General features: G+C 47.9%; 13 protein-coding genes across 13 annotated transcripts; 6 read left to right on the plus strand and 7 right to left on the minus strand.

Annotated features, from left to right (window-relative positions):
* LOC117898680 (C-1-tetrahydrofolate synthase, cytoplasmic-like) lies at positions 1–6,547 on the plus strand. Its single transcript, XM_034808263.1, has 8 exons — positions 1–139; positions 857–1,101; positions 1,176–2,197; positions 3,006–3,223; positions 3,288–3,498; positions 3,557–4,028; positions 4,307–6,144; positions 6,208–6,547. Exons 1-8 carry the CDS (start codon positions 69–71, stop codon positions 6,448–6,450), a joined length of 4,320 nt encoding a protein of 1,439 aa, XP_034664154.1. The 5' UTR covers positions 1–68; the 3' UTR covers positions 6,451–6,547.
* On the plus strand, positions 1,075–2,503 carry LOC117899289 (probable methyltransferase-like protein 15 homolog). The gene has a single exon (XM_034809201.1). It carries the CDS (start codon positions 1,109–1,111, stop codon positions 2,243–2,245), a length of 1,137 nt encoding a protein of 378 aa, XP_034665092.1. The 5' UTR covers positions 1,075–1,108; the 3' UTR covers positions 2,246–2,503.
* Positions 6,548–7,323: 776 nt separating the features above from the next.
* LOC117899290 (peptide deformylase, mitochondrial-like) lies at positions 7,324–8,142 on the minus strand. The gene is given in 3 exon segments (XM_034809202.1): positions 7,324–7,678; positions 7,731–7,992; positions 7,994–8,142. Coding segments are annotated over 3 exon segments (708 nt in total). The 5' UTR covers positions 8,128–8,142; the 3' UTR covers positions 7,324–7,366.
* Positions 8,143–8,357: 215 nt separating this feature from the next.
* Positions 8,358–9,039, plus strand: LOC117898686 (C-1-tetrahydrofolate synthase, cytoplasmic-like; the record flags this gene model as incomplete). Its single annotated transcript, XM_034808289.1, has 1 exon — positions 8,358–9,039. A coding segment is annotated over one exon (561 nt), but the record flags the coding sequence as incomplete, so codon positions are not given.
* A 690-nt stretch (positions 9,040–9,729) lies between these two features.
* LOC117897770 (peptide deformylase, mitochondrial-like) lies at positions 9,730–10,628 on the minus strand. The gene is made up of 2 exons (XM_034806816.1): positions 10,198–10,628; positions 9,730–10,145 (listed from the first exon to the last, which is right to left on the minus strand). Exons 1-2 carry the CDS (start codon positions 10,600–10,602, stop codon positions 9,831–9,833), a joined length of 720 nt encoding a protein of 239 aa, XP_034662707.1. The 5' UTR covers positions 10,603–10,628; the 3' UTR covers positions 9,730–9,830.
* Positions 10,629–10,825: 197 nt separating this feature from the next.
* LOC117898687 (C-1-tetrahydrofolate synthase, cytoplasmic-like) lies at positions 10,826–11,370 on the plus strand (the record flags this gene model as incomplete). Its single annotated transcript, XM_034808290.1, has 2 exons — positions 10,826–11,146; positions 11,209–11,370. Coding segments are annotated over 2 exons (483 nt in total), but the record flags the coding sequence as incomplete, so codon positions are not given.
* An 811-nt stretch (positions 11,371–12,181) lies between these two features.
* Positions 12,182–13,007, minus strand: LOC117898709 (peptide deformylase, mitochondrial-like; the record flags this gene model as incomplete). Its single annotated transcript, XM_034808325.1, has 2 exons — positions 12,182–12,598; positions 12,651–13,007. Coding segments are annotated over 2 exons (669 nt in total), but the record flags the coding sequence as incomplete, so codon positions are not given.
* Positions 13,008–13,279: 272 nt separating this feature from the next.
* Positions 13,280–13,922, plus strand: LOC117898710 (C-1-tetrahydrofolate synthase, cytoplasmic-like; the record flags this gene model as incomplete). Its single annotated transcript, XM_034808327.1, has 1 exon — positions 13,280–13,922. A coding segment is annotated over one exon (546 nt), but the record flags the coding sequence as incomplete, so codon positions are not given.
* Positions 13,923–14,155: 233 nt separating this feature from the next.
* Positions 14,156–14,742, plus strand: LOC117896633. The gene is made up of 2 exons (XM_034805076.1): positions 14,156–14,475; positions 14,528–14,742. The coding sequence occupies exons 1-2, from the start codon at positions 14,171–14,173 to the stop codon at positions 14,667–14,669; spliced, it is 447 nt and encodes a 148-aa protein (XP_034660967.1). The 5' UTR covers positions 14,156–14,170; the 3' UTR covers positions 14,670–14,742.
* On the minus strand, positions 14,638–15,232 carry LOC117898711. Its single transcript, XM_034808328.1, has 2 exons — positions 15,066–15,232; positions 14,638–14,974 (listed from the first exon to the last, which is right to left on the minus strand). Exons 1-2 carry the CDS (start codon positions 15,230–15,232, stop codon positions 14,743–14,745), a joined length of 399 nt encoding a protein of 132 aa, XP_034664219.1. The 3' UTR covers positions 14,638–14,742.
* A 525-nt stretch (positions 15,233–15,757) lies between these two features.
* On the minus strand, positions 15,758–16,547 carry LOC117896480 (peptide deformylase, mitochondrial). The gene is made up of 2 exons (XM_034804820.1): positions 16,217–16,547; positions 15,758–16,126 (listed from the first exon to the last, which is right to left on the minus strand). Exons 1-2 carry the CDS (start codon positions 16,493–16,495, stop codon positions 15,815–15,817), a joined length of 591 nt encoding a protein of 196 aa, XP_034660711.1. The 5' UTR covers positions 16,496–16,547; the 3' UTR covers positions 15,758–15,814.
* A 179-nt stretch (positions 16,548–16,726) lies between these two features.
* On the minus strand, positions 16,727–18,313 carry LOC117898208. Its single transcript, XM_034807429.1, is given in 2 exon segments — positions 16,727–18,167; positions 18,170–18,313. Coding segments are annotated over 2 exon segments (1,467 nt in total). The 5' UTR covers positions 18,231–18,313; the 3' UTR covers positions 16,727–16,761.
* Positions 18,314–21,483: 3,170 nt separating this feature from the next.
* On the minus strand, positions 21,484–22,942 carry LOC117896617. The gene has a single exon (XM_034805051.1). It carries the CDS (start codon positions 22,872–22,874, stop codon positions 21,504–21,506), a length of 1,371 nt encoding a protein of 456 aa, XP_034660942.1. The 5' UTR covers positions 22,875–22,942; the 3' UTR covers positions 21,484–21,503.
* Positions 22,943–26,263: the final 3,321 nt, after the last annotated feature.

Consider the following 26,263-nt stretch of genomic DNA (forward strand, 5'->3'; position numbering starts at 1 on the left):
TAAGTTCGATTTCTTCTAACACTGCATGTAAGAACGTGCCGCATTTTTGGATGCAATTTGTTTAAACAATGTCGGCACAATACCAAAAATTCCTGAAAGTACTTGAAAAGTGGCCCGCGGATAAAACAAAGATTGGCAGGTAAATACCATTGTCCACACAAACACACGAGACCAAAGCGGTGCGAATGTTCGTTCCGGCGGCCACTGGGGCGACGTTTGGGTTGCGTTGCCTTTTGGATTTGGATTATCTAACAAATAAATGGAGCAAATGTCAAAAAATAAATGGAGCAAGTGCCATTTAAATTCAAACAGTCTTCGTGCAATGTAAAATTGTAGTTTCAAAACATGTCAGTGCGGGTTTGTCTGCGTCGAAGCCGATGTTGCTGCCATGCCGTCAGTCAGGTTCCACACATGTGGCACGGTATGATGCATATCCATGTGTGTGGATCGCTACTCTCATGGTAATTGTCGGCTTACATGGGCCCCATTGTTCAGCCGGTCTTCCCAGCGTTTGGTCGAGCTTCCAGTGTATTTTTGTAGCCTTGAAAATGTCTTCAAAGTTTTCCTATCAGCTAATCCCAGAGGAATATCTTTTGGGAGATGGAGTAGAGGTTCAGTAAGTCGTGGGATCTAGGGTTTATCTTGCTCTGCTCTCTCGTCTTCGTCTTTCGCATTCCCATTACGTCTGCCCAGGTGCTGTCTTCACTCTAGCTTCGATTTCATTGCCAGAAGTAACCCCAACCCCTGCCCCACTGCTGCGCCGCTTGGAACGAACATCTGCCACAAAACCAAACACAAGTTCCATTTGCTGCCACTCCAATAAAAACTTTCTCTATCCTCTAATCCGCACCAAAAGGGATCTCGGCGAGCAGATCCGCAAACAAGTGACCAGATTCTCAAACAGCCTTAACAGCGAAGCGGACAAGGATCTAGACCGACAGATTGATGCACTGGAGCGGCTGTCGAGCAACGTCTACGCCAAGAAGTATCCGCGCAGCTACGAGTCCACGGCCACTGGACTGACGGCCGCACAGTGCAGCCAAGTGTTGAGCTCCGAGTTCCTGCAGTATCTCAACGACGGCGCGGGCTCGAAGAAGAAATAACCATCATGCTGAAGCGACTCCTAATCCCCACTAGAATAAGGCTAGACTATCTAAGACACAATACCATCACAGCAGAAGCAAAAGCAACAGTTGCCAGTCCTCCTCCTGCCGCTCCCCATGTGCCTGTACTCTGTGACAAAGCCATCGAATACTTGAAGGAGGCTCCCGGCAGAACCTTTTTCGACATGACCTTCGGTGCTGGTGGTCACACGCGGCGATTACTGGAGGCTCTGCCGGATGCCAAAGTGTACGCCTTGGATCGTGATCCAGTGGCCCACCAGCTGGCGCAGGAGCTGAGCGAAACGGCAGAGTACAAGGGGCGGATTATCCCTCTGCTCGGTAAATTCTCCGACATCCCACGACTCTTTGGGGAGCAGAGCCTTGCGAAGAACTCGATTGCTGGCATACTCTTCGATTTTGGCTGCAGTTCCATGCAGTTCGATGAGGCGGAACGTGGATTCTCCATCTCCCACGATGGTCCGCTGGACATGCGCATGGATGGCGGACGCAGTGGCGGCCTGACTGCCGCCGATGTCGTGGCCAAGGCCGAGGAAGGAGACTTGGTCAAGATTCTGCGCATCTATGGCGAGGAAAAGGCAGCCAAAAAGATTGCCAGAGCGATAGTCGATGCACGCAACGGAATGATTAAGATTGAGACGACGCGACAACTGGCGAATATCGTGGAGGATGCCCTCGCCAGTGGACCGCGCAAGGACAAACTGCAGCGTCCTGCGCATTCGGCCACTAAGGCGTTCCAGGCGCTTCGCATCTTTGTGAACAATGAGCTCAACGAAATCAACTACGCCATGCTGCTGGCCAACGAAATGCTGCGCCTTGACGGTCGCCTGGTGACCATCACCTTTCACTCGCTGGAGGACACCATTGTGAAGCGGCACATCGCTGGCAATGTCACTGCTGGCGCTGCAAATCTCATGCCCCTAAAGTACTCCAGCCATGGGCTCATCGATGATCCCCAAATGCTTCAATCGCTGAGCGAAACCAACTGGCGGCAGCTCCATCGTCACGTCATTGTGCCCGACCCCGCGGAGGTCGCTCGGAACAGTCGCAGTCGATCGGCCAAGCTGCGCGCTGCTGTTAAGATTAGTGCGCCTCCAGAGATCCATGAAAAGAGCACAGAATAGAGAGCTTGTTGCGCTCTCTGTGGCTGTTTTTTTGGGCATTGCTTATCGCTTCGGCCAATTGACACCTTGCCGATAAGGACGGACTGGTTTCTGTGCTATTTGCTGAGGTTCTGTTCTGTTTGCCTTCGTGCAGAATTGTTTGACTCTTTTTTGTGTTGGGTTTAGTTAGATTAGGAAAACGCTGTTAATTGTGGCAGGTAAAAGTGTTCTTCCTACAGTGGGATCGCATGCCAAAGATCGTGGTTAAAATATACGCTTCAAAATATTTATTTTGTAATTAATAGTTGAACTTCATGCAAAGGCACCCATTTCATAACTCAAACTTAAAGGTCTAGAAATATGTCTCAACATTCTGACAATCGTTTCCATGGTACAAATTTCCCCATTTCATATCACCTTAGCAATCATTTCAAAGGTTCAACCACTTCAGCGATAAGATTTGATGCATGGAAATTACTTTCGCAAATGATTTCCCTGGTAATCCATCCAGAGTTTGCTATGATTCCCTCTGCCCCCGCCTTGCGGTTATTTTCCTGTACTGGCATGGATCATGTTGTGGCTCTTAGAGCCCGCCCCTGCACAGACGTCACATAATGGTGTTATTTACGGCTCGCAATCGAAAGATGTGACCCGTGGAACCTGAAACCCAGCACAGCCGATAATCGGAAGACCACTGATAGCGGCTAATAGAAATAGAGAGAGGGAGAGCGGGCCGAGCAGGCTTAATCCCAAAAGGGAGAGCGGCACCTGGAACCTATAGATAGGACTGTCATTGGTGTGCGGCCACTCAGTTGAGTTGCATTGCGCGATTCGATCGTTCGTGTTGGCGTCGCTAGTGAGGCGTTCGATTTGTTCGGTTCCCGGACTAAGCAGAAACCTTGTACGTTGTTTCAGCAGTGTTCAGCGGGGAGACGACGATCCGGCTAGAAAGATGAGCAGCAACGGTGCCAATGTTATAATAGGCAGGGCAGTGGCCAGGTGAGTGTTGTAGAGAATCCTTAGAGATTATGCCCCAATTAACTCTTTCCCTTGTCACTGGCAGAACCATACACGGGGAGCTGTGCAATGAGGTGCTCTCCATGAAGAAGCTGCTGCCAAATTTCACTCCCGGACTGAGGATCGTGCAGGTGGGCGGACGCGAGGACTCCAATGTGTACATTCGCATGAAGATCAAGGCGGCCGAGGAGATTGGCATCGAAGCGGTTCACGTCAAGCTGCCGCGCACCATCACCCAAGTGGAGCTGATCGATAAGGTGGGTTGATCGTGGATTATGCAATGGCACGAACCCAAAGGAAATTTCAAATCCGTAGATCAATGACCTGAACGACGATCCCCGAGTGCATGGCATCATTGTGCAGATGCCACTGGACTGCGAGCGCAACATCGATTCGCATCGCATCACGGATGCAGTGTCCCCCGAGAAGGATGTAGATGGCCTGCACACCATCAACGAGGGTCGCCTGGCCATCGGTGATCTTGGTGGCTTTCTGCCCTGCACCCCGTGGGGCTGCATCGAGCTCATACGTCGCACCGGCGTGGAGATTGCTGGCGCCACAGCCGTTGTCTTGGGTCGCAGCAAGATCGTGGGCACGCCTGCCGCCGAGATGCTGAAGTGGGCCCATGCCACGGTGACGGTATGCCACTCGAAGACGCGCAATATCGAGGAGATCACACGGACCGCAGACATTCTGGTGGTGGGCATTGGCGTGCCCGAAATGGTCAAGGCATCGTGGATCAAGCCCGGTGCAGTGGTCATCGATTGTGGCATCAATGTGAAGCCAGGTGAGGATTACTTTGATCTCTCTCCCTCCGTGGCTGCGCTTGGAATTTTCCTTAGCTCTGCCACTTGTTTTTCATTTTTCCACTGCGCTGCGCTTATCGTTACAAAGTGACCCCGCAGTGACCCTCCCCCCTGGGGTGCACTCTGATAAGGTGCATAATTTTGTTTTCCAACTTTGTTGCGGGCCTTCAGTCTAGGCTAAGCGCTTCTTGGGAGTCCATCGATTGATTTTGGCTTTACAATTTGAATCACGGAAATCTCAACCCTCAATCAATTTTAGACCCCACGAAGCCGAGCGGCACTCGTCTGGTGGGCGACGTGGACTACTGGGAGGCCAAGAAGGTTGCTGGACATATCACACCGGTGCCGTTCGGCGTTGGGCCCATGACCGTGGCCATGCTGATGAAGAACACCGTCCGTTCGGCGGCCAAGGCTCTGGATCGCCAGCTGCGCACCCAGTGGACACTGGAGCCGCTGCCATTGACGTCGCTGCGGCCGGTGCCCAGTGACATTGTGATTGCACGCGGACAGAAGCCCAAGGACATTGCTGTGCTGGCCAAGGAGATCGGCCTAGAGCCGCGTGAGGTGTCGCTGTATGGCAACAAAAAGGCCAAGATCTCGCTGTCGGTGCTCGAGCGGCTGGCGGACAAGGAGGCGGGCAACTACGTTGTGGTGGCTGGCATCACGCCCACACCGTTGGGTGAGGGCAAGAGCACCTCGTTGATGGGCCTCGTCCAAGCACTGGGCGCCCATAAGCAGCGGAATGTCATCGCCGCTCTGCGACAGCCCTCGCAGGGGCCCACCTTTGGCATCAAGGGCGGTGCCGCGGGTGGTGGCTACGCGCAGGTCATACCCATGGAGGAGTTCAATCTGCACTTGACGGGCGACATACACGCGGTGTCGGCGGCCAACAATCTGCTGGCCGCACAGCTGGACACCCGCATCTTCCACGAGTGCACGCAGAAGGACAAGGCGCTGTACGAGCGCCTGGTGCCGCGAGTCAAGGGTCAGCGCAAGTTCAGCCCCATTCAGCTGCGTCGCCTGCAGCGTCTGGGCATTGAGAAGACCGATCCGGATGCACTGACAGAGCAGGAGTACGGCGCCTTTGCCCGCCTGGACATCGATCCCGAGACGATCATGTGGGAGCGCGTGGTGGACATCAACGATCGCTACTTGCGCGCCATCACGGTGGGCCAGTCGCCCACGGAGAAGGGCATAACGCGCGAGACACGTTTCTCGATTGCTGTGGCCAGCGAGATCATGGCCGTGCTGGCGCTCTCTCGCTGCCTGAAGGACATGAAGCAGCGGCTTGCGGACATGGTGGTGGCCTTTGACAGAGCCGGCAAACCGGTGACAGCCGATGACCTGGGCGTGACTGGTGCACTCGCCGTGCTCTTGAAGGACGCCCTCGAGCCGAATCTGATGCAGAGTCTGGAGGGTACGCCGGTGCTGGTGCATGCCGGACCCTTTGCCAACATCGCCCATGGCTGCAACTCCATTATCGCCGACGAGATCGGCCTCAAGCTGGTCGGCAAGGATGGCTTCGTGTGCACGGAGGCCGGCTTCGGCTCGGACATTGGCATGGAGAAGTTCTGCAACATAAAGTGCCGCACCTCCGGACGCAAACCCAATGCCATGGTCCTTGTGACCACCGTGCGGGCCATCAAAATGCATGGCGGCGGTGCAGCCGTCACTCCCGGCGCGCCCCTCAACAAGCAGTACACCGAGGAGAATCTGGAGCTGCTGGAGAAGGGTTTGCCCAATCTGCTGCAGCACATTGCCAATGGCCAGGCCTTCGGCATGCCCGTCGTTGTCTGCATCAACGTACATGTCACCGATACCCCGGCGGAGCATGAGCTGCTCAAGAAGGCCTCTCTAAAGGCGGGCGCCTTTGCTGCCGTTGTGTCCACCCATTGGTCGGATGGTGGCGCCGGTGCCGTGGAGCTGGCGGACGCTGTCATCAAGGCCTGCGACAAGGGCAACAACTTTAAGCTTCTCTACGATCTGGAGCTGCCTCTGCTGGACAAGATGACAAAGATTGCGACGACCATGTACGGTGCTGGCCAGGTGGTGCTCTCGGCAAGCGCCCAAGAGAAGGTCAAGCGATTGACAGAGGCGGTAAGTGCAAGAATCAGCCTTCGCTGCCAGGCCCCTTCTTACATTCCTTTTTCGTCCCTGCAGGGCTTTGGCAATCTTCCCGTTTGCATGTCTAAGACCTCGGGCTCCCTGAGTGGTGATGCCAAAATCAAGGGCGCACCCAAGGGCTTCACACTGGACGTCGAGGATGTCTATGTCTCGGCCGGAGCTGGTTTTGTGGTGGCCATGTGCGGGGAGATTACCAAAATGCCAGGACTATCCACGCGCCCGGCCATCTACGACATTGATCTGAACACGGAGACGGGCCAAATCGAGGGTCTGTTCTAGGCAAGAACTCTGCCAAAATCCAAGACCAAGGACGTACCACTCCTCACTGCTTGTTTTGCATTTAAATGTATAAATTCAAAGTTTTTAACCCGTAAAATATTAAGATTCCAATTTAAAAGCATTTCTTCTGCATTTTTGTATATAAATTGATTTAGAAATAAGTTTTAAAAGTGTGGGAATAGAGAACATAAAAGACAAAGTAATCTTTGCTTTAGTTGTCAAAAATTTGTCAAGGCTTTGGCTGGACATACGCCACTTCAGTCCTGATTCGTACGTTAACGGGCAACAGCGCACAGTAAAATTTTGGATTAATTTTTGGGCAGCAAACAACATCAGTACGACAGAATGGAGCGGAAGCCCTTTACGTTTCCAATGGATGGCCTTCCATTCACACTGGAGGACGAGCGAGTGGAGAAGAAGTCGCATATCATCAATGGGGAAGCCGCCTATCGGGACGCCCCTGGCAATGCGCATCCAGTCATACGCCAGTTCATCTTGCGCTGCGACATACTCAACTATCTGGACAAGGTTTTGAAGCAACGCTGGACCGATTGGCACAACCAAATGCTGCAGGAGAATGCGCTTAAGCAGGGCGAAGAAAAGGAGGAGGCGGTCCAGAAGCAGACTGCAGCCAAGGAGGAGCTGCACAAGCTGGTTGTGGAGCTGCACAAAAAGCTGTCGGAGGCGCATCGTCATCTGAAGCAAGAGATTAACGATCTGTTCAATTACATCTCGGATAAGCAGGACATGTGGAACTGCAAGGAGTACTTCAAGGTCAAGGACGCTCTGGAGCTGGCCAACAAGGATCTAATCAAGTTTGCGCCCTCCAAATTGGAGGATTAAAGCGATCGCATGGCCTTTTCTCCAAAAACAATAACAATCTTTCAGTCAATTAAAACAACATTAATGCCATCAACTATTTGTAAAAGGGAATCTCCACACGTCCGGACTTGGTGTTCACGGCCTCCCAGCAGGTGCAGGAGAAGGTCGAACGATCCATTTGATCGGTGTACAGTTTCCCGTCCAAGTGATCCATCTCGTGCTGAGCAATGCGCGCGTTCCAGCCACTCAATTCGAGGTCTTTTTGCGTGCTAATCGTGTCCAGGCCGCTAAGTTTTACGCCCTCGAAGCGCTCCACATCGGCGGAGAACCCGCGGACACTCATGCAGCCCTCGGGATGTTTCAGTTTCGCATAATTTGTCACCGTTAATACAGGATTGATTAGCACCTATGGATAGAAGGAGTTAAAGAAGGTAGAATTGGCTATTTTCTACTCTTACAGTCAGTGGCAGCTCTGACATTTGTCGCGACTGGTACACCGCCTCTGGCATCTTCTTCTGCAGGCTCTTTTTGAACTCCATTGCTATGATTCTGAGGGAAACGCCAATCTGTGGCGCAGCTATGCCCACACAGTTGTACTTCCGGAGCACCTTGACCATTCGGTCAACAATGGCTTCGATTTCGGGGCCCACGATGAGCTCAACTAGCACTGCAGCCGCCTGTTGCCGCAGCACAGGATCTCCGATTTGTGTAAAGTGGCTGCAGATTGGTGCGTTCCGTTGTCCACAGCTGCTGGTACCATTTCCTGAAGGATTGACCAGCGGGCAGACTCGTGCTGAGGCTGCGTCGGGTTCCAAAAATTGATTTATAAAGGTTTGCCGGTTGCCTAAGCAACATTTTTGTAAAAATTGTGGTAAATAACAGCTGATAGCAGGGAGGAAGACACCGCTTATCAATATATCGATAGGGTGAACCAGTTCAGTTCACTGTTGAAATGATTAACAATAACACTACTCGACACGATTTTGCCGTTTTTTTTTTTTGCCGTCAACTTTTTATGAAAGATATAGGGCATGTAGGGACATGTTTTGATGATAATTTTGTTCCCTATAGCAGAACTTGTTTAAAATCTGGTATTTTTATTTAACACGGCCGCACAGCTGGACACCCGCATCTTCCACGAGTGCACGCAGAAGGACAAGGCGCTGTACGAGCGCCTGGTGCCGCGTGTCAAGGGTCTGCGCAAGTTCAGCCCCATTCAGCTGCGTCGCCTGCAGCGTCTGGGCATTGAGAAGACCGATCCGGATGCACTGACAGAGCAGGAGTACGGCGCCTTTGCCCGCCTGGACATCGATCCCGAGACGATCATGTGGGAGCGCGTGGTGGACATCAACGATCGCTACCTGCGCGCCATCACGGTGGGCCAGTCGCCCACGGAGAAGGGCATAACGGGCGATCTTCCCGTTTGCATGTCTAAGACCTCGGGCTCCCTGAGTGGTGACGCCAAAATCAAGGGCGCACCCAAGGGCTTTACACTGGACGTCGAGGATGTCTATGTCTCGGCCGGAGCTGGTTTTGTGGTGGCCATGTGCGGGGAGATTACCAAAATGCCAGGACTATCCACGCGCCCGGCCATCTACGACATTGATCTGAACACGGAGACGGGCCAAATCGAGGGTCTGTTCTAGGCAAGAACTCTGCCAAAATCCAAGACCAAGGACGTACCACTCCTCACTGCTTGTTTTGCATTTAAATGTATAAATTCAAAGTTTTTAACCCGTAAAATATTAAGATTCCAATTTAAAAGCATTTCTTCTGCATTTTTGTATATAAATTGATTTAGAAATAAGTTTTAAAAGTGTGGGAATAGAGAACATAAAAGACAAAGTAACCTTTGCTTTAGTTGTCAAACATTTGTCAAGGCTTTGGCTGGACATACGCCAGTTCAGTCCTGATTCGTACGTTAACGGGCAACAACGCACAGTAAAATTTTGGATTAATTTTTGGGCAGCAAACAACATCAGTACGACAGAATGGAGCGGAAGCCCTTTACGTTTCCAATGGATGGCCTTCCATTCACACTGGAGGACGAGCGAGTGGAGAAGAAGTCGCATATCATCAATGGGGAAGCCGCCTATCGGGACGCTGCTGGCAATGCGCATCCAGTCATACGCCAGTTCATCTTGCGCTGCGACATACTCAACTATCTGGACAAGGTTTTGAAGCAACGCTGGACCGATTGGCACAACCAAATGCTGCAGGAGAATGCGCTTAAGCAGGGCGAAGAAGAGGAGAAGGCGGTCCAGAAGCAGACTGCAGCCAAGGAGGAGCTGCACAAGCTGGTTGTGGAGCTGCACAAAAAGCTGTCGGAGGCGCATCGTCATCTGAAGCAAGAGATTAACGATCTGTTCAATTACATCTCGGATAAGCAGGACATGTGGAACTGCAAGGAGTACTTCGAGGTCAAGGACGCTCTGGAGCTGGCCAACAAGGATCTAATCAAGTTTGCGCCCTCCAAATTGGAGGATTAAAGCGATCGCATGGACTTTTCTCCAAAAACAATAACAATATTTCAGTCAATTAAAACAACATTAATGCCATCAACTATTTGTAAAGGGAATCTCCACACGTCCGGACTTGGTGTTCACGGCCTCCCAGCAGGTGCAGGAGAAGGTCGAACGATCCATTTGATCGGTGTACAGTTTCCCGTCCAAGTGATCCATCTCGTGCTGAGCAATGCGCGCGTTCCAGCCACTCAATTCGAGGTCTTTTTGCGTGCTAATCGTGTCCAGGCCGCTAAGTTTTACGCCCTCGAAGCGCTCCACATCGGCGGAGAACCCGCGGACACTCATGCAGCCCTCGGGATGTTTCAGTTTCGCATAATTTGTCACCGTTAATACAGGATTGATTAGCACCTATGGATAGAAGGAGTTAAAGAAGGTAGAATTGGCTATTTTCTACTCTTACAGTCAGTGGCAGCTCTGACATTTGTCGCGACTGGTACACCGCCTCTGGCATCTCCTTCTGCAGGCTCTTTTTGAACTCCATTGCTATGATTCTGAGGGAAACGCCAATCTGTGGCGCAGCTATGCCCACACAGTTGTACTTCCGGAGCACCTTGACCATTTGCTCAACAATGGCTTCGATTTCGGGGCCCTCGATGAGCTCAACTGGCACTGCAGCCGCCTGTTGCCGCAGCACAGGATCTCCGATTTGGGTAAAGTGGCTGTAGGGCGGCAGATTGGTGCGTTCCGTTGTCCACAGCTGCTGGTACCATTTCCTGAAGGATTGACCAGCGGGCAGACTCGTGCTGAGGCTGCGTCGGGTTCCAAAAATGGATTTATAAAGGTTTGCCGGTTGCCTAAGCAACATTTTTGTAAAAATTGTGGTAAATAACAGCTGATAGCAGGGAGGAAGACACCGCTTATCAATATATCGATAGGGTGAACCAGTTCAGTTCACTGTTGAAATGATTAACAATAACACTACTCGACACGATTTTGCCTTTTTTTTTGCCGTCAACTTTTTATGAAAGATATAGGGCATGTAGGGACATGTTTTGATGATAACGAATTTTTAAAATCTGGTATTTTTATTTAACACGGCCGCACAGCTGGACACCCGCATCTTCCACGAGTGCACGCAGAAGGACAAGGCGCTGTACGAGCGCCTGGTGCCGCGAGTCAAGGGCCAGCGCAAGTTCAGCCCCATTCAGCTGCGTCGCCTGCAGCGTCTGGGCATTGAGAAGACCGATCCGGATGCACTGACAGAGCAGGAGTACGGCGCCTTTGCCCGCCTGGACATCGATCCCGAGACGATCATGTGGGAGCGCGTGGTGGACATCAACGATCGCTACCTGCGCGCCATCACGGTGGGCCAGTCGCCCACGGAGAAGGGCATAACGCGCGATCTTCCCGTTTGCATGTCTAAGACCTCGGGCTCCCTGAGTGGTGATGTCAAAATCAAGGGCGCAAAAAGGGCTTCACACTGGACGTCGAGGATGTCTATGTCTCGGCCGGAGCTGGTTTTGTGGTGGCCATGTGCGGGGAGATTACCAAAATGCCAGGACTATCCACGCGCCCGGCCATCTACGACATTGATCTGAACACGGAGACGGGCCAAATCGAGGGTCTGTTCTAGGCAAGAACTCTGCCAAAATCCAAGACCAAGGACGTACCACTCCTCACTGCTTGTTTTGCATTTAAATGTATAAATTCAAAGTTTTTAACCCGTAAAATATTAAGATTCCAATTTAAAAGCATTTCTTCTGCATTTTTGTATATAAATTAATTTTGAAATAAGTTTTAAAAGTGTGGGAATAGAGAACATAAAAGACAAAGTAACCTTTGCTTTAGTTGTCAAACATTTGTCAAGGCTTTGGCTGGACATACGCCACTTCAGTCCTGATTCGTACGTTAACGGGCAAAAACGCACAGTAAAATTTTGGATTAATTTTTGGGCAGCAAACAACATCAGTACGACAGAATGGAGCGGAAGCCTATTACGTTTCCAATGGATGGCCTTCCATTCACACTGGAGGACGAGCGAGTGGAGAAGAAGTCGCATATCATCAATGGGGAAGCCGCCTATCGGGACGCTGCTGGCAATGCGCATCCAGTCATACGCCAGTTCATCTTGCGCTGCGGCATAGTCAACTATCTGGGCAAGGTTTTGAAGCAACGCTGGACCGATTGGCACAACCAAATGCTGCAGGAGAATGCGCTTAAGCAGGGCGAAGAAGAGGAGGAGGCGGTCCAGAAGCAGACTGCAGCCAAGGAGGAGCTGCACAAGCTGGTTGTGGAGCTGCACAAAAAGCTGTCGGAGGCGCATCGTCATCTGAAGCAAGAGATTAACGATCTGTTCAATTACATCTCGGATAAGCAGGACATGTGGAACTGCAAGGAGTACTTCAAGGTCAAGGACGCTCTGGAGCTGGCCAACAAGGATCTAATCAAGTTTGCGCCCTCCAAATTGGAGGATTAAAGCGATCGCATGGACTTTTCTCCAAAAACAATAACAATATTTCAGTCAATTAAAACAACATTAATGCCATCAACTATTTGTAAAAGGGAATCTCCACACGTCCGGACTTGGTGTTCACGGCCTCCCAGCAGGTGCAGGAGAAGGTCGAACGATCCATTTGATCGGTGTACAGTTTCCCGTCCAAGTGATCCATCTCGTGCTGAGCAATGCGCGCGTTCCAGCCACTCAATTCGAGGTCTTTTTGCGTGCTAATCGTGTCCAGGCCGCTAAGTTTTACGCCCTCGAAGCGCTCCACATCGGCGGAGAACCCGCGGACACTCATGCAGCCCTCGGGATGTTTCAGTTTCGCATAATTTGTCACCGTTAATACAGGATTGATTAGCACCTATGGATAGAAGGAGTTAAAGAAGGTAGAATTGGCTATTTTCTACTCTTACAGTCAGTGGCAGCTCTGACATTTGTCGCGACTGGTACACCGCCTCTGGCATCTCCTTCTGCAGGCTCTTTTTGAACTCCATTGCTATGATTCTGAGGGAAACGCCAATCTGTGGCGCAGCTATGCCCACACAGTTGTACTTCCGGAGCACCTTGACCATTTGCTCAACAATGGCTTCGATTTCGGGGCCCTCGATGAGCTCAACTGGCACTGCAGCCGCCTGTTGCCGCAGCACAGGATCTCCGATTTGGGTAAAGTGGCTGTAGGGCGGCAGATTGGTGCGTTCCGTTGTCCACAGCTGCTGGTACCATTTCCTGAAGGATTGACCAGCGGGCAGACTCGTGCTGAGGCTGCGTCGGGTTCAAAAATGGATTTATAAAGGTTTGCCGGTTGCCTAAGCAACATTTTGTAAAAATTGTGGTAAATAACAGCTGATAGCAGGGAGGAAGACACCGCTTATCAATATATCGATAGGGTGAACCAGTTCAGTTCACTGTTGAAATGATTAACAATAACACTACTCGACACGATTTTGCCGCTTTTTTTTTTGCCGTCAACTTTTTATGAAAGATATAGGGCATGTAGGGACATGTTTTGATGATAACGAATTTTTAAAATCTGGTATTTTTATTTAACACGGCCGCACAGCTGGACACCCGCATCTTCCACGAGTGCACGCAGAAGGACAAGGCGCTGTACGAGCGCCTGGTGCCGCGAGTCAAGGGCCAGCGCAAGTTCAGCCCCATTCAGCTGCGTCGCCTGCAGCGTCTGGGCATTGAGAAGACCGATCCGGATGCACTGACAGAGCAGGAGTACGGCGCCTTTGCCCGCCTGGACATCGATCCCGAGACGATCATGTGGGAGCGCGTGGTGGACATCAACGATCGCTACCTGCGCGCCATCACGGTGGGCCAGTCGCCCACGGAGAAGGGCATAACGGGCGATCTTCCCGTTTGCATGTCTAAGACCTCGGGCTCCCTGAGTGGTGATGTCAAAATCAAGGGCGCACCCAAGGGCTTCACACTGGACGTCGAGGATGTCTATGTCTCGGCCGGAGCTGGTTTTGTGGTGGCCATGTGCGGGGAGATTACCAAAATGCCAGGACTATCCACGCGCCCGGCCATCTACGACATTGATCTGAACACGGAGACGGGCCAAATCGAGGGTCTGTTCTAGGCAAGAACTCTGCCAAAATCCAAGACCAAGGACGTACCACTCCTCACTGCTTGTTTTGCATTTAAATGTATAAATTCAAAGTTTTTAACCCGTAAAATATTAAGATTCCAATTTAAAAGCATTTCTTCTGCATTTTTGTATATAAATTAATTTTGAAATAAGTTTTAAAAGTGTGGGAATAGAGAACATAAAAGACAAAGTAACCTTTGCTTTAGTTGTCAAACATTTGTCAAGGCTTTGGCTGGACATACGCCACTTCAGTCCTGATTCGTACGTTAACGGGCAAAAACGCACAGTAAAATTTTGGATTAATTTTTGGGCAGCAAACAACATCAGTACGACAGAATGGAGCGGAAGCCTATTACGTTTCCAATGGATGGCCTTCCATTCACACTGGAGGACGAGCGAGTGGAGAAGAAGTCGCATATCATCAATGGGGAAGCCGCCTATCGGGACGCTGCTGGCAATGCGCATCCAGTCATACGCCAGTTCATCTTGCGCTGCGGCATAGTCAACTATCTGGGCAAGGTTTTGAAGCAACGCTGGACCGATTGGCACAACCAAATGCTGCAGGAGAATGCGCTTAAGCAGGGCGAAGAAGAGGAGGAGGCGGTCCAGAAGCAGACTGCAGCCAAGGAGGAGCTGCACAAGCTGGTTGTGGAGCTGCACAAAAAGCTGTCGGAGGCGCATCGTCATCTGAAGCAAAGAGATTAACGATCTGTTCAATTACATCTCGGATAAGCAGGACATGTGGAACTGCAAGGAGTACTTCAAGGTCAAGGACGCTCTGGAGCTGGCCAACAAGGATCTAATCAAGTTTGCGCCCTCCAAATTGGAGGATTAAAGCGATCGCATGGACTTTTCTCCAAAAACAATAACAATATTTCAGTCAATTAAAACAACATTAATGCCATCAACTATTTGTAAAAGGGAATCTCCACACGTCCGGACTTGGTGTTCACGGCCTCCCAGCAGGTGCAGGAGAAGGTCGAACGATCCATTTGATCGGTGTACAGTTTCCCGTCCAAGTGATCCATCTCGTGCTGAGCAATGCGCGCGTTCCAGCCACTCAATTCGAGGTCTTTTTGCGTGCTAATCGTGTCCAGGCCGCTAAGTTTTACGCTCTCGAAGCGCCAATCTGTGGCGCAGCTATGCCCACACAGTTGTACTTCCGGAGCGCCTTGACCATTTGCTCAACAATGGCTTCGATTTCGGGGCCCTCGATGAGCTCAACTAGCACTGCAGCCGCCTGTTGCCGCAGCACAGGATCTCCGATTTGTGTAAAGTGGCTGTCCACAGCTGCTGGTACCATTTCCTGAAGGATTGACCAGCGGGCAGAGTCGTGCTGAGGCTGCGTCGGGTTCCAAAAATTGATTTATAAAGGTTTGCCGGTTGCCTAAGCAACATTTTTGTAAAAATTGTGGTAAATAACAGCTGATAGCAGGGAGGAAGACACCGCTTATCAATATATCGATAGGGTGAACCAGTTCAGTTCACTGTGGAAATGATTAACAACAACACTACTCGACACGATTTTGCCGCTTTTTTTTTTTGCCGTCAACTTTTTATGAAAGATATAGGGCTTAGACATGTTTTGATGATAATTTTTTTTATTTTTTTCCCTATAGCAGAACTTGTTTTTAACGAATTTTTAAAATCTGGTATTTTTATTTAACCCTATTTTTTTTTTAGAGGTAGTGCTCCTTATTTCACACAGCTTAAGTATCTTACATCTGGTTGTAATAAAGGCATTCTTTACAGCTAATGAAAGCATCTATAAAGTGTACCAAAACACTTTGGAGTTTTAGCTTACTATTAAAAAATATTAAGCTCTGAACGAGAGAAGTCGAAAAAAAAATCATGTGTGTACGACTACTGAAAGCTATCGTCTGACGGAAATCGATCTGATGAGCCGCCAATAATCGATCCATTAATATCGATTCTGCTTGTGAACTAGTTCATTTTATTGAGAAATGCCGCAAAATATGTTTATTTATGAAACCAAATGGCTGATCGCCCCTCGGCCGCGTTAATCTGCTGCCAACTGAGGCAATTGAAGGTGGAAACATCCATGCGATCCACATATATCATGCCATTCAAGTGATCCATCTCGTGCTGTGCAATGCGTGCGTTCCAGCCCTCCAGCTCCAACTCGGCTGACGTTCCCAGCTTTCCGATTCCCCTGATGCGCACCTTGTCGTAGCGTTCCACTTCGGCGGAGTAGCCACGGACACTCATACAGCCTTCGGGATGTTTGTTCAGTGCGCTACTAGTTATCTCCAGCTCTGGATTTATAAACACCTAAGGTGCATACAAATGATTTACATTAATCCAGCAATAAAACGTATTTTTAGACTAATTAAACAACAACAGAGAGATTACTCGACTCACCGCCAAGGGAAGCGTTGACATTTTGCGAGCTGCATAGATCTCCGGCTTGAATTGCTCCTGCTTGCCCTCGCGGAACTCCATGACGATGATGCGCAGCGGTATGCCCACCTGGGGCGCTGCCACGCCCACGCAATCATAGTGACGCAACACTTTGACCATGCGCTCCACAATCTGATCGATCTCCACAGTGCCAATGCGTTCGGCAGGCACTTCCTCCGCCACTTGACGGAGCACTGGATCCCCGATTTGGGTAAAATGCAGATATGGCGGCACAGACATGAGGCTGGATGAACTGAACGGAACCACTGCTCTCGAGCGACTACTGTTAGGAGGCGGCGCGAGTAGATTTCCCGCCTCGATAAGCTTATCTGCAGAACAGCTGATGGTACATATCAACACGGTAGGAGGGAAAAGTCTGTAAATAACGCCAGATAAAGATACAGAGAATTCAACTAATTTCATTTAATCATTTTTACATTTCTAATAGTTATGGCGATTGACAAATAATTTTAAACTAAACTCAGAAGTGACAATCGTGAATTAGTTTAATGATCGAAATGCCATTCGAGGGACTGTTTCCTCTTTCTGGGCGAAGCATTGCCAACGCGGGAGGAGGCAAGGCTGCCAGCATCATCTCCGTAGGTTGCTTCCTTGCGCAGGCGACTCTTCACCTTGAAGTAATTGGCGATAATCTGATCGACGCGAGGGCCGTGCGATGTGGTGGCCAGCTCCTTCTCGCAGCGCGAGACAATGTTCGTGAGCAGACCCCCGGAGCGATAGAATTTGATGATCCTCTCGCGCCGCAGCCACTTGAAGATCATCTGGCGGGGGCACTCCTCGTATAGACCGTGGATTTTGTAAAAGTGCTCATAGTGCTTGGTCATTTTGCGCATCTTCGTGGCATCGATCTGTGGTATGTCCAAATGGGGCTGCCTCACGATGTGGTACGGATCGTGCTTCTTGGAGAAGTTTGAGTAGCGCACCGAGGGCCAATCGAGTTCGAGGAGGGTGTTGTAGAGCTTCTTGGGATGCCCCAAAATGCCGTGGGCCACGTCGATCAGCGACAACTGCGGCTCCGGCACAATGTACTCCAGCTCCATCTCCATGATGCGAATGTCTGTGCCGCGATACTTGCGCTCCCCGATCCATAGAATGGGCAGATCATCCTCCGGAATGTGCTCCAGCTCCTGGATGAGCGGCGATATCTGAGTGCGGTAATTGACGATCTTGCTGTTGCGGCCATACAGCAGACTCCGTTCCGCCGGTGTGAAGGTCAGATACTCCGGCCGACTCGTGACAAAGTGCTCGGAGCGAAACAGGCGATTCATTTCCATTTCGATGATATTGTAGGCCCGGCGATGCATCGCAATCCACACGATCTGAATGCTGCACGCAAGGAACTGCTCGTGAAAGTTCTTGTCCCAAATGGTGGCCGAAATGTTGACAATCTCCTTCATGTGGTAGTACTTGCCCATGGCGCCCTCGCCCTTGATGATCACACTGTAGTTGCGGGCAACCAGCATTCGATACTGGCTCAGATACATGGAGAACACCCGCTTCATGTCATTCGTTTGCTCGCTCTGGACCTGAGCCATTTGGCCGGAGAGCTCATCCCGTCGAATGAGTACGAACTCCACCAAGCGCAGGAAGTACTCAAAGTAGATGATCAGCGCATGCAGCAGCCGATAAACCGCTGGTTGGTGCATAAACTCGACAAATTTGAACGTTAGGAACTCGCTGGGCATCAGAAATAGCACCAGATCGCGTATGTCATATATGACGACTGTGTCGTTGTCGAAGCTGCTTTCGGGACGAACAAACTCCTGGCGAAAGATCAGCTCCTCCTCCTGGTTCATGGTGCGCATAAACATAAAGGTATTCGTGGTGATGTAGCGCTCCCTGGCATCCTCCAGATCGTTGTGCGGCTCAAAGTGTAGCTCGTCCTTCTTGAGTCCCAGGACCATTTGCCGCTGTAGTACTTGGGCGCATAGTTGTCCACGTGGATGCGCTTCATCTCAAACCGAAAAAGATTCAAGAGATTTTGAGTTTATTTTTGCCTGTTGTGTCTCTGAATTGTTTTGAGATTTTGAAGTGTGCTAGACCAATGATAGCTTTTGGGAGCCAGGTTGATGTTTAACCAACAAATAACTAGATGAAAAATGCTTCTAATGGGCATTTAAATGATAATTGACCTTGTTTTCCATTCTACTGTGATACACAGCTGCTCATCCAGAAGGACATAGCATAGCAACATCCATAGCGGCGATGCATCCAGGCATAGTGCAAAAGCTTAGAATCATTTTAAAAGTGGCCCAAAAATATACCACTACATTTTTCACTCACAAAATTGCCACCCACAAAAAGTTTGATTTGCTAATATTGTTTGCACATAAATACATGCATACATACTTAGGGAAACATTTTGGTTTGTTTTGTAGATTTCTGTGCCGATTTGCATTCAAGTGTCGGAAAAGTTATGGAAGAACTTCTCCACAGAGGCCGGGTATCCAGCACTGAGGAAACTGCAATTACTTAGAAAACTTCAACTTTCATTTTAAAAATTATTAAACAGTGTCAGTTATTTTCAATGTTTCCATCATGTTCCCTTAATTTTTTTAATCATGTTCAATCATTTTCACTTATGTTCAATCATGGCCATTCAATACATACACCTGATTCATCAGCCTCTTTTAGTTACATTATGTATTGTGCATATGTATGTATGTATGAATGTATGCACATATTTATGTTCCACACACGAGATAATTAGCAAAGTCTTTGCAGGAATTTCCCGCATTGCTAGAGAAAAACCTTAAGGTGATATTTACGAATTATTACGAATTTTCCAAGCGTAATTCTACGCTAAATTTCAAAATTATTCTCATATGTATATTTTTCTCAAGCGAAATTATTTCCCGAACCGCAGATGCTGTAAGGAAGCTTTCTGGCTGGGGTACATATCTCAGTCCGCCAGGGTCGAAATTACAGTAAAAGTCAAGTCAGTCAACGTCTGCAAAGGCCAAGACTATCGTCGGACGGCACTTTGGGGGCCCGCGCATTCACTCGAACTACGAGGAGGAGGGGGAGGGAGGGAAATAAGGAATACCTGGAAAAATACTACTACGAAATATAATGAAGATGTATAATGAATGCCCCGATACCCTCAGCCCCATACCAGCATCACGCGGACCATTTGTCTGTAACTAAATTCTTTATTTTTCAACTTTTACCCTACCTATCGCACCGCTCAGCTTCCCCCCTGCCTGGCTTTATTCGCCGTACCGCGTCCCGTTGTCGATGTGTGTTTCTCGATCTTAAATTTCGGCGGGAGGGGTGATGCGTTGTTGCTTCATGGCCAGTTCCGTCGTTCTCATCTCTCGGGGTCGGCGATCGGTCCGTATAATATACTATTTGGTTAGTGGTTGTGTTCAGCGTCGGCGGCTTTTCGCCCTCTCTCTCCAGCTGGCGTCGTTGCTCTCGGTCCAGCCTGGGCTGCTTTGGCGGCGACGTCAGCGCCGGCGTCGGCAGCTTCTCGCCCTTGCTTGGCTAGACGGCATCGTGATTGGCTGTCCGCCCTCTCTCTGGTGTCGCCTGCTATCCGTTCGCGCTTTCTTCCTATCCGTTGTCATAAGTGTGCTTGCCTGGGCTCCTACATGAAGCAACTATTTATAGTTTCTTCATGGGCTCCTACGTTTTCGCCCTCTCGCTAGCGTTTACCGCAATCTCGGCGCTAGAAGTGCCAAATCCCGTCAGTGAGCGTACGCTCCTTCACAATGCAAATAAAAACCAAACTCTAAGCGAGCGAGTTTCAAGAGCTTTCACATTATAGGCAACATTTGGTGCAAAAAGCTTTCTCCGTTTTTTTATGGCAGCTCTAGCTTCCGACTGTCATTAACCAACTTTATCTCTTGGCCATTTTTGGAATAATATATTGTGACTACAGTGGCGGAAGTATTGGGATGGTAATTGAGTTTTACTTTTGCTGTTTTTCGAATCAGCAGCTAGAAGTCGGCAAGGAACACTTAATGATGAGTAATTTAATCTGAATTTTTTCTAGCTGCAGGGCAAAATCTATAATTAGCTACGAATGAATTCGTTATCCTTGCTGATTAAACGACAGCACTGCTGCCACTTATAATGCCATTAAATACTTGTGGTGAAAACATAGCAAAAAGAAAAACAAAACGAGGAGGAACGTTGTGAGACGCGTCTTAAGCCGCGTCACAACTCTTATACCCGGTACTCAGTACTACATCTGCAACTTAGCGGTTATTTGTCAAATTTTACATTTTCTCTTCATCTGTCATCTACATCAACAACACTACTCACGCCAACACGCTCCTTTAGCTCGCCACCCTCCCTAGAGACACACTGCAGAGTCAGGGCAGAGGCAGCGGCAGAGTCGCGGCAGAAGATGAGTCAGAGACGTGTCAGGGGAAGAGGCCTCTGCCAATGAGAGAATGTGTAAAAGCAACAAAAAGCTGCTGGACAGGGTGGGTTTAGCCACTGCAACTTAATTTCTTCATTGTGGCCATAATAATGATCCAATCGGATCCCAATTTGGTGATCAGATAGATATGGTCATTCCCTACGGAATGGCGTTTTTAGTTTTCTTTTATCTTTAAAATTGTAGATTTGGGAGGTTTTCGCCCTTTTGCGGGGGCGGAAGAGGGCGTGGCTCATTTTTGAAATACACTTGTAACAGTGTGAGCATACAGAAGTCTGGATGCAAAATTTGGTGGCTCTAGCTTTTATGGTCTCTGAGATCCAGGCGCTCAACAAGACGGACGGACAGACGGACAGACAGACATGGCTCAATCGACTCGGCTATTGATGCTGATCAAGAATATATATACTTTATGGGGTCGGAGACGTTTCCTTCTGTGCGTTACATACAACCGTTATGTGCACAAATACAATATACCCTATTTACTCTTCGAGTACCGGGTATAAAAATCGCCAGCGGCAACTCCCTGCTTACAGTTGTTGACTCCCCGCAGAGTAGAGTATCCCCCACTCGTCGCACTCTAGAGGCTTTTCCACATTCGTAACGTAATGATGTTTGCATTGTATTTTTAATTGGCGCCATTGTTTGGGCTTGGACCTTTGAAATGCACAAAATTAAAATAGGCAAGCAATTTTCTCCCCCCAACATTGTTGTATTATTTGCCGGAAACAATTGTTTTTTCCTTTTTTAATTAGTTTTTAGCATACATAGAAATAGTCACAAAATATAAACGCAAAATTATGAACCATAAAACTTGGAAACAGGAAGGAAAATCAAATTTTAATGCTTGCGATGCTTCGCTTTGGCCTTTTTGTAATCGGCAATAATCTGATCCACGCTGGGCCCGAGGCTCGTGCTGTTCACTTCGTTCTCGGCACGCAGCAGGGTGTTCGTGAGCAGACCACCCGAACGATAATGTTTGATGAGCTTGTCGCGTTTCACCCACTTGATGTTTAGTGCATGGGAGGGCAGATCGTAGATCTCATTGATTTTGAAGAAATTGTCGTAGGTCTTAGCCATCAGGCACCGCTTCGTGGCATCCATCTTTGGGATGGCCAAGCGCGGCTGTCGAACGATGAAGTACGGATCGTGCTTCAGCGAGAAGTTGGAGTAGCGCACAGCGGGCCAATCCAGCTCCAGGATGGTGTTGTAGAGCCGCTTGGGATGCCCCAAAATACCGTGGGTCACATCAATCAGCCGGAGTTGCGGCGCCGGCACAATGTACTCCATTTCCATCTCCATTATGCGAATGTCTGTGCCGCGATACTTGCGATCCCCGATCCACAGAATGGGCAGATCCTCCTTTTTGGGATTCTGCAACTCCTGAATGAGGGGCGACACCTGCATGCGATAGTTCACAATCTTGTTGTTTCGCCCATAAAGTAGACTCTTCTCCACTGGCGTAAAAATGGGATATTCCATTCGAGCCGTGACAAAGTGCTCCGAACTGAACAAACGATTCATCTCCATTTCGATGATGTTGTAGGCCCGGCGATGCATTGCAATCCACACGATCTGAATGCTGCACGCGAGGAACTGCTCGTGGAAGTTCTTGTCCCAAATGGTGGCCGAAATGTTGACAATCTCCTTCATGTGGTAGTACTTGCCCAAGTCGCCCTCCCCCTTGATGATTATGCTGTAGTTGCGGGCCACCAGCATCCGATATTGGCTGAGATACATGGAGAACACCCGCTTCATGTCATTCGTTTGTTCGCTCTGGATTTGGGCCATGCTGCCGGAGAGCTCGTCGCGGCGGATCATTACAAATTCCACCATTCGGAGAAAGTACTCAAAGTAGATGGTCAGCGAATGGAGCAGCTGGTACACCGCCCGATGGTGCATAAAGTCGACAAACTTGTATGTCAGAAATTCACGTGGCATAAAATAGAGCACCAGATCTCTTATATCGTTGAGCACCACTGCATCGGTGTCGTAGGTCGTGTCAGATCTCACAAAGACATGCCGGAATACGAGCTCTTCCTCCTGTGTTATGGTTCTTAAGAACTTGAAGCTGTTTGTTGTGATGTAGCGGTCCTTGGCATCCTCCAGATCATTGTGCGGCTCAAAGTGTAGCACGTCCTTCTTCGAGTCCCAAGACCATTTGCCGCTGTAGTACTTGGGCGCATAGTTATCCACGTGGACGCGTATCATGCTAAGGATCCTCTACTGTTCTGAAGATTTCTTCTAATTGATGTTGTGTTCAAAGCAGACCGTTGTGATGGGACAATCACAATAGGGGGGATTTTAAACAATATTCTAGAAAAGTCAAAGGCCACTTAGCAAATCAAATCAAAGTTACTAAAGTTATTGTGTTGTATTGAATTATTTTGTTGTGACATCTAACAAAAGAAATTGTTTTAATTGCATTGTGAAATAGATTTACACACATTTAATTTCAGGAGGGGGCCCATTCCTTCATTTTCCATGGTTCGCCTAGACTGCATACGAAAATGTCTGTCGTTCACTTTCTCCCTCTTTATCGCTCTCGATCTCGACTTCACGTCCAGGTAGCAAACTGCGAGCAACAGCATGCAAAGCTCCTCTCTCGCAATTGCTCTCTCAGCAAAAACAGACATGCCTGGCTTTTGGCAGAGTCTTCGTCGTGAGCTTCGTCTCTGCATCAGACCATTAATACCCTTTGTGCTTAATCTACGCCAAACATATACGATTGCTCTACAAAGGGTATCGACGGTTCGTCAGCCAAACTTTGCAGCTTTTTTCACTAGTGGTTGTTTTGTGCATACATGCATAAATACATTTGTACATGTGCAGGTCTCGATTACACCTTCTTCGATTCGTTCAAGCTTTTTCTACATTTTGCCGACTGCTGTTATTCCCAGAAATCCAATTAAAGGCTGTCTCAATGATTGCAAATGTTAAACATCTTAAATCAAATGCAGTCGCTTGTGCAGTTCGCTGAAAAACTGTTCCAGGAAATGTGCTGGCACAGATGTGAATGTTTTCACGGGAATAACTTTCATTTTGAATTTTCATTTGCTGGAAATAAAATAAACGCACGATTTTAATTTTCAGATATTTAAATGCATTCAATTTTAGAAGGAAAACTCATACGATACTTCAAAGAAAGAAAAGGGGAAAGACAGCAGGAAAATTCGAAAGAAAAATCCCGAAAGAAAAATGAAATACAAAAGAAGAAAGGAGAAATACCTTCAGCCCAGATGCATTGTTCCCTTTGACATATTGTCAAGCAGCGTAAAGCAGTTGTAGGATTTTTATGCAAGGCTTCCCTCCTTGGGTGCTTGGGTCACATTATTTATACTTCAAATGTTTGCAAAAGTATTTTCTTCCTCAAGTTTCTTATGTTTTTTTCCACAATTTTAATCATCGTTGTGATTGTTTTTCGTCCCCGTAATTTGTGGATTTCCGCCCAGTTTTTATTATCAGTATTTTGCCTTTCACTCTTAAGGTGCAGCAACGACAATATTTTGTCGCTTGGAGCATGGGGCAGAATAAAAAATTCCTTGAACATAATTAAGGAAAGAAAAAATGAAAAATTCCCTTTTTAATGTAGAGCGAGTCTTAAAGGGATTTAGCAATTAGATGGAAAAAAATAATGAAAAATCTTCCATGTCACAAAGTGCGTTTAAAAGGCTAATGCCGTTCTGATGGATTATTGCTTTACATGCCATAGATATCATGTTAATCTTATCTTTTGTTCACTGACAGATTCAGCAGCAGAAGCTATAATCTGCGGTCTTCCCCGCTTTTTCCCATCCCGTTCTCGAATGCCTTTCAAATCCGCTCAAAGCTCAAATGTTGTGTGGTTTTTATCTTGGTTTTTATTTCGTTTGGTTGAAAGAAAATACGAAAACATAAAGTCATTTCACAGTCATTTTCACAGTGTTTTTTTTTATTAACAAGAAAAGTCAACTGTGAAATAAATGCAGTTGGAAATCGATGTCACATTAAATTGTCATTGACGTTTATTTTAATAAGCTTTTGAGAGCAACTTCAACAGATATTTATTGTTCAATAGAATTTCAACGCGCTGTTTGACAGTTTCTTTGGAGTGGCTTTACATTACCATTGAATTTTCAGCAATAATTCGTGTATGGTTCAAAAGCTTCATTGTACAATATTAAAATGGAGTTTTCAAGAAAATATTTTCATATGTGTATCAGCAGTCGATTTATACATATTTGTTTAGTAACTAAAAATATTTAAAGGAACTACGCTTAACCTCTATAAAAACTGCAGCTTTGCATATCTACGTACATATTAATGAAAATGCCATTGGCTTATGCTCTCATACTTAAATAATCTAATTGCTAAAAAAAATTAAAATAAAATTCAATCAAATCCCGTGATGCAATATCTAGAGCCTGAACAGGTGTAAAAAATTGTCTTTAATCACATACATATGTACATATGTATGTACATATGTGTGTGGCAATGCCAGCAGCAAACATTTTTAGGCAAGAGGCAACCCCTGGAGGGGACAACACGTATACGCAGTGTGGTACGCCACAATTCCATTGAAACTCTGGCACTGGAACTGAAGCTGCTCCCTACAAGCGATACTAGGAAGGACCTTCTTTTTGCTGCCGCATAACGAAAAGGAGAGAGAGGGGGAAGGCTTCCTTAATGGCACAGACGACAGCATTTATGGCGTTCATGCCAGCTCCCCCAGCTGGCTTTCGTCGCTTGGGTTTTACTTCAGGCGTTGCTAAAAATTTATTAGCCCACAGATTTATTTGTTCAATTGCATGTCGCCGGAAAGCGGAAGAGTGGAAAGTGGGGAAGCGGGTGGAAAGTCACGGTTTGATGTGGAGGTTCTTTTTAATGGCAGGGCTCCCCAGAGGTGACTGCCGGCATATATGAAAGTGGTTACAAAATTCTTATTAAATCGAAGGGAGGGACTAACACTCGAACCGCACTCAGAGCTCTTATAAATCACGAAATATTTAGCCTTGAATAATTTTCCCTAATTGTTCTCCAATGAAACTGTTATTTAAAGCAAAGTCTTTGAAAAGTTTAAGCCACAATTAGATGCACGCATGTCCGTCACCCGCCCCACAAAAAAAAACATTGATACTTTTCCATAATTGATGTGGCTTCCATTTAAATCTCCTTGTAGCCCCCTAAATAGTCTGACATTTAACTGACATTTGAGCAAAGTACCAAACGATTTTCTCCCCTCTTGAGTCTGGGGGAAAAGCTGCTCAAGTTTTATTAATAGCAGACGTCCGAAAAAGGGTATTAAGTGAATGAGAGGCTTAATATTTCATTTCTCCCAATTATTTACTCAAGAAATAATTGAACAAAGAAAACGCCCCCGAATATTTGTGAAAATTGTCATCGAATATCGAATCGGCTTAGTAATTTCATGTTTGCGCCATGACAACGTGGCAGAAGGTATTTTTAATTGGTTACATAATTATTAGCAACATTTCTGACCAAATGCAAATTTCTGATAATGGACAGGCATTAAAATTTAATTACATTTCACGAAATTCTATGGAAAATAGGAGGCCACCCCAACAGTCGAATGGATTGCGTGGGCGAAGATGGCTCCATTA

The sequence above is a fragment of the Drosophila subobscura genome, chromosome O, assembly GCF_008121235.1.
Source record: "Drosophila subobscura isolate 14011-0131.10 chromosome O, UCBerk_Dsub_1.0, whole genome shotgun sequence".
Classification (NCBI taxonomy): domain Eukaryota; kingdom Metazoa; phylum Arthropoda; class Insecta; order Diptera; family Drosophilidae; genus Drosophila; species Drosophila subobscura.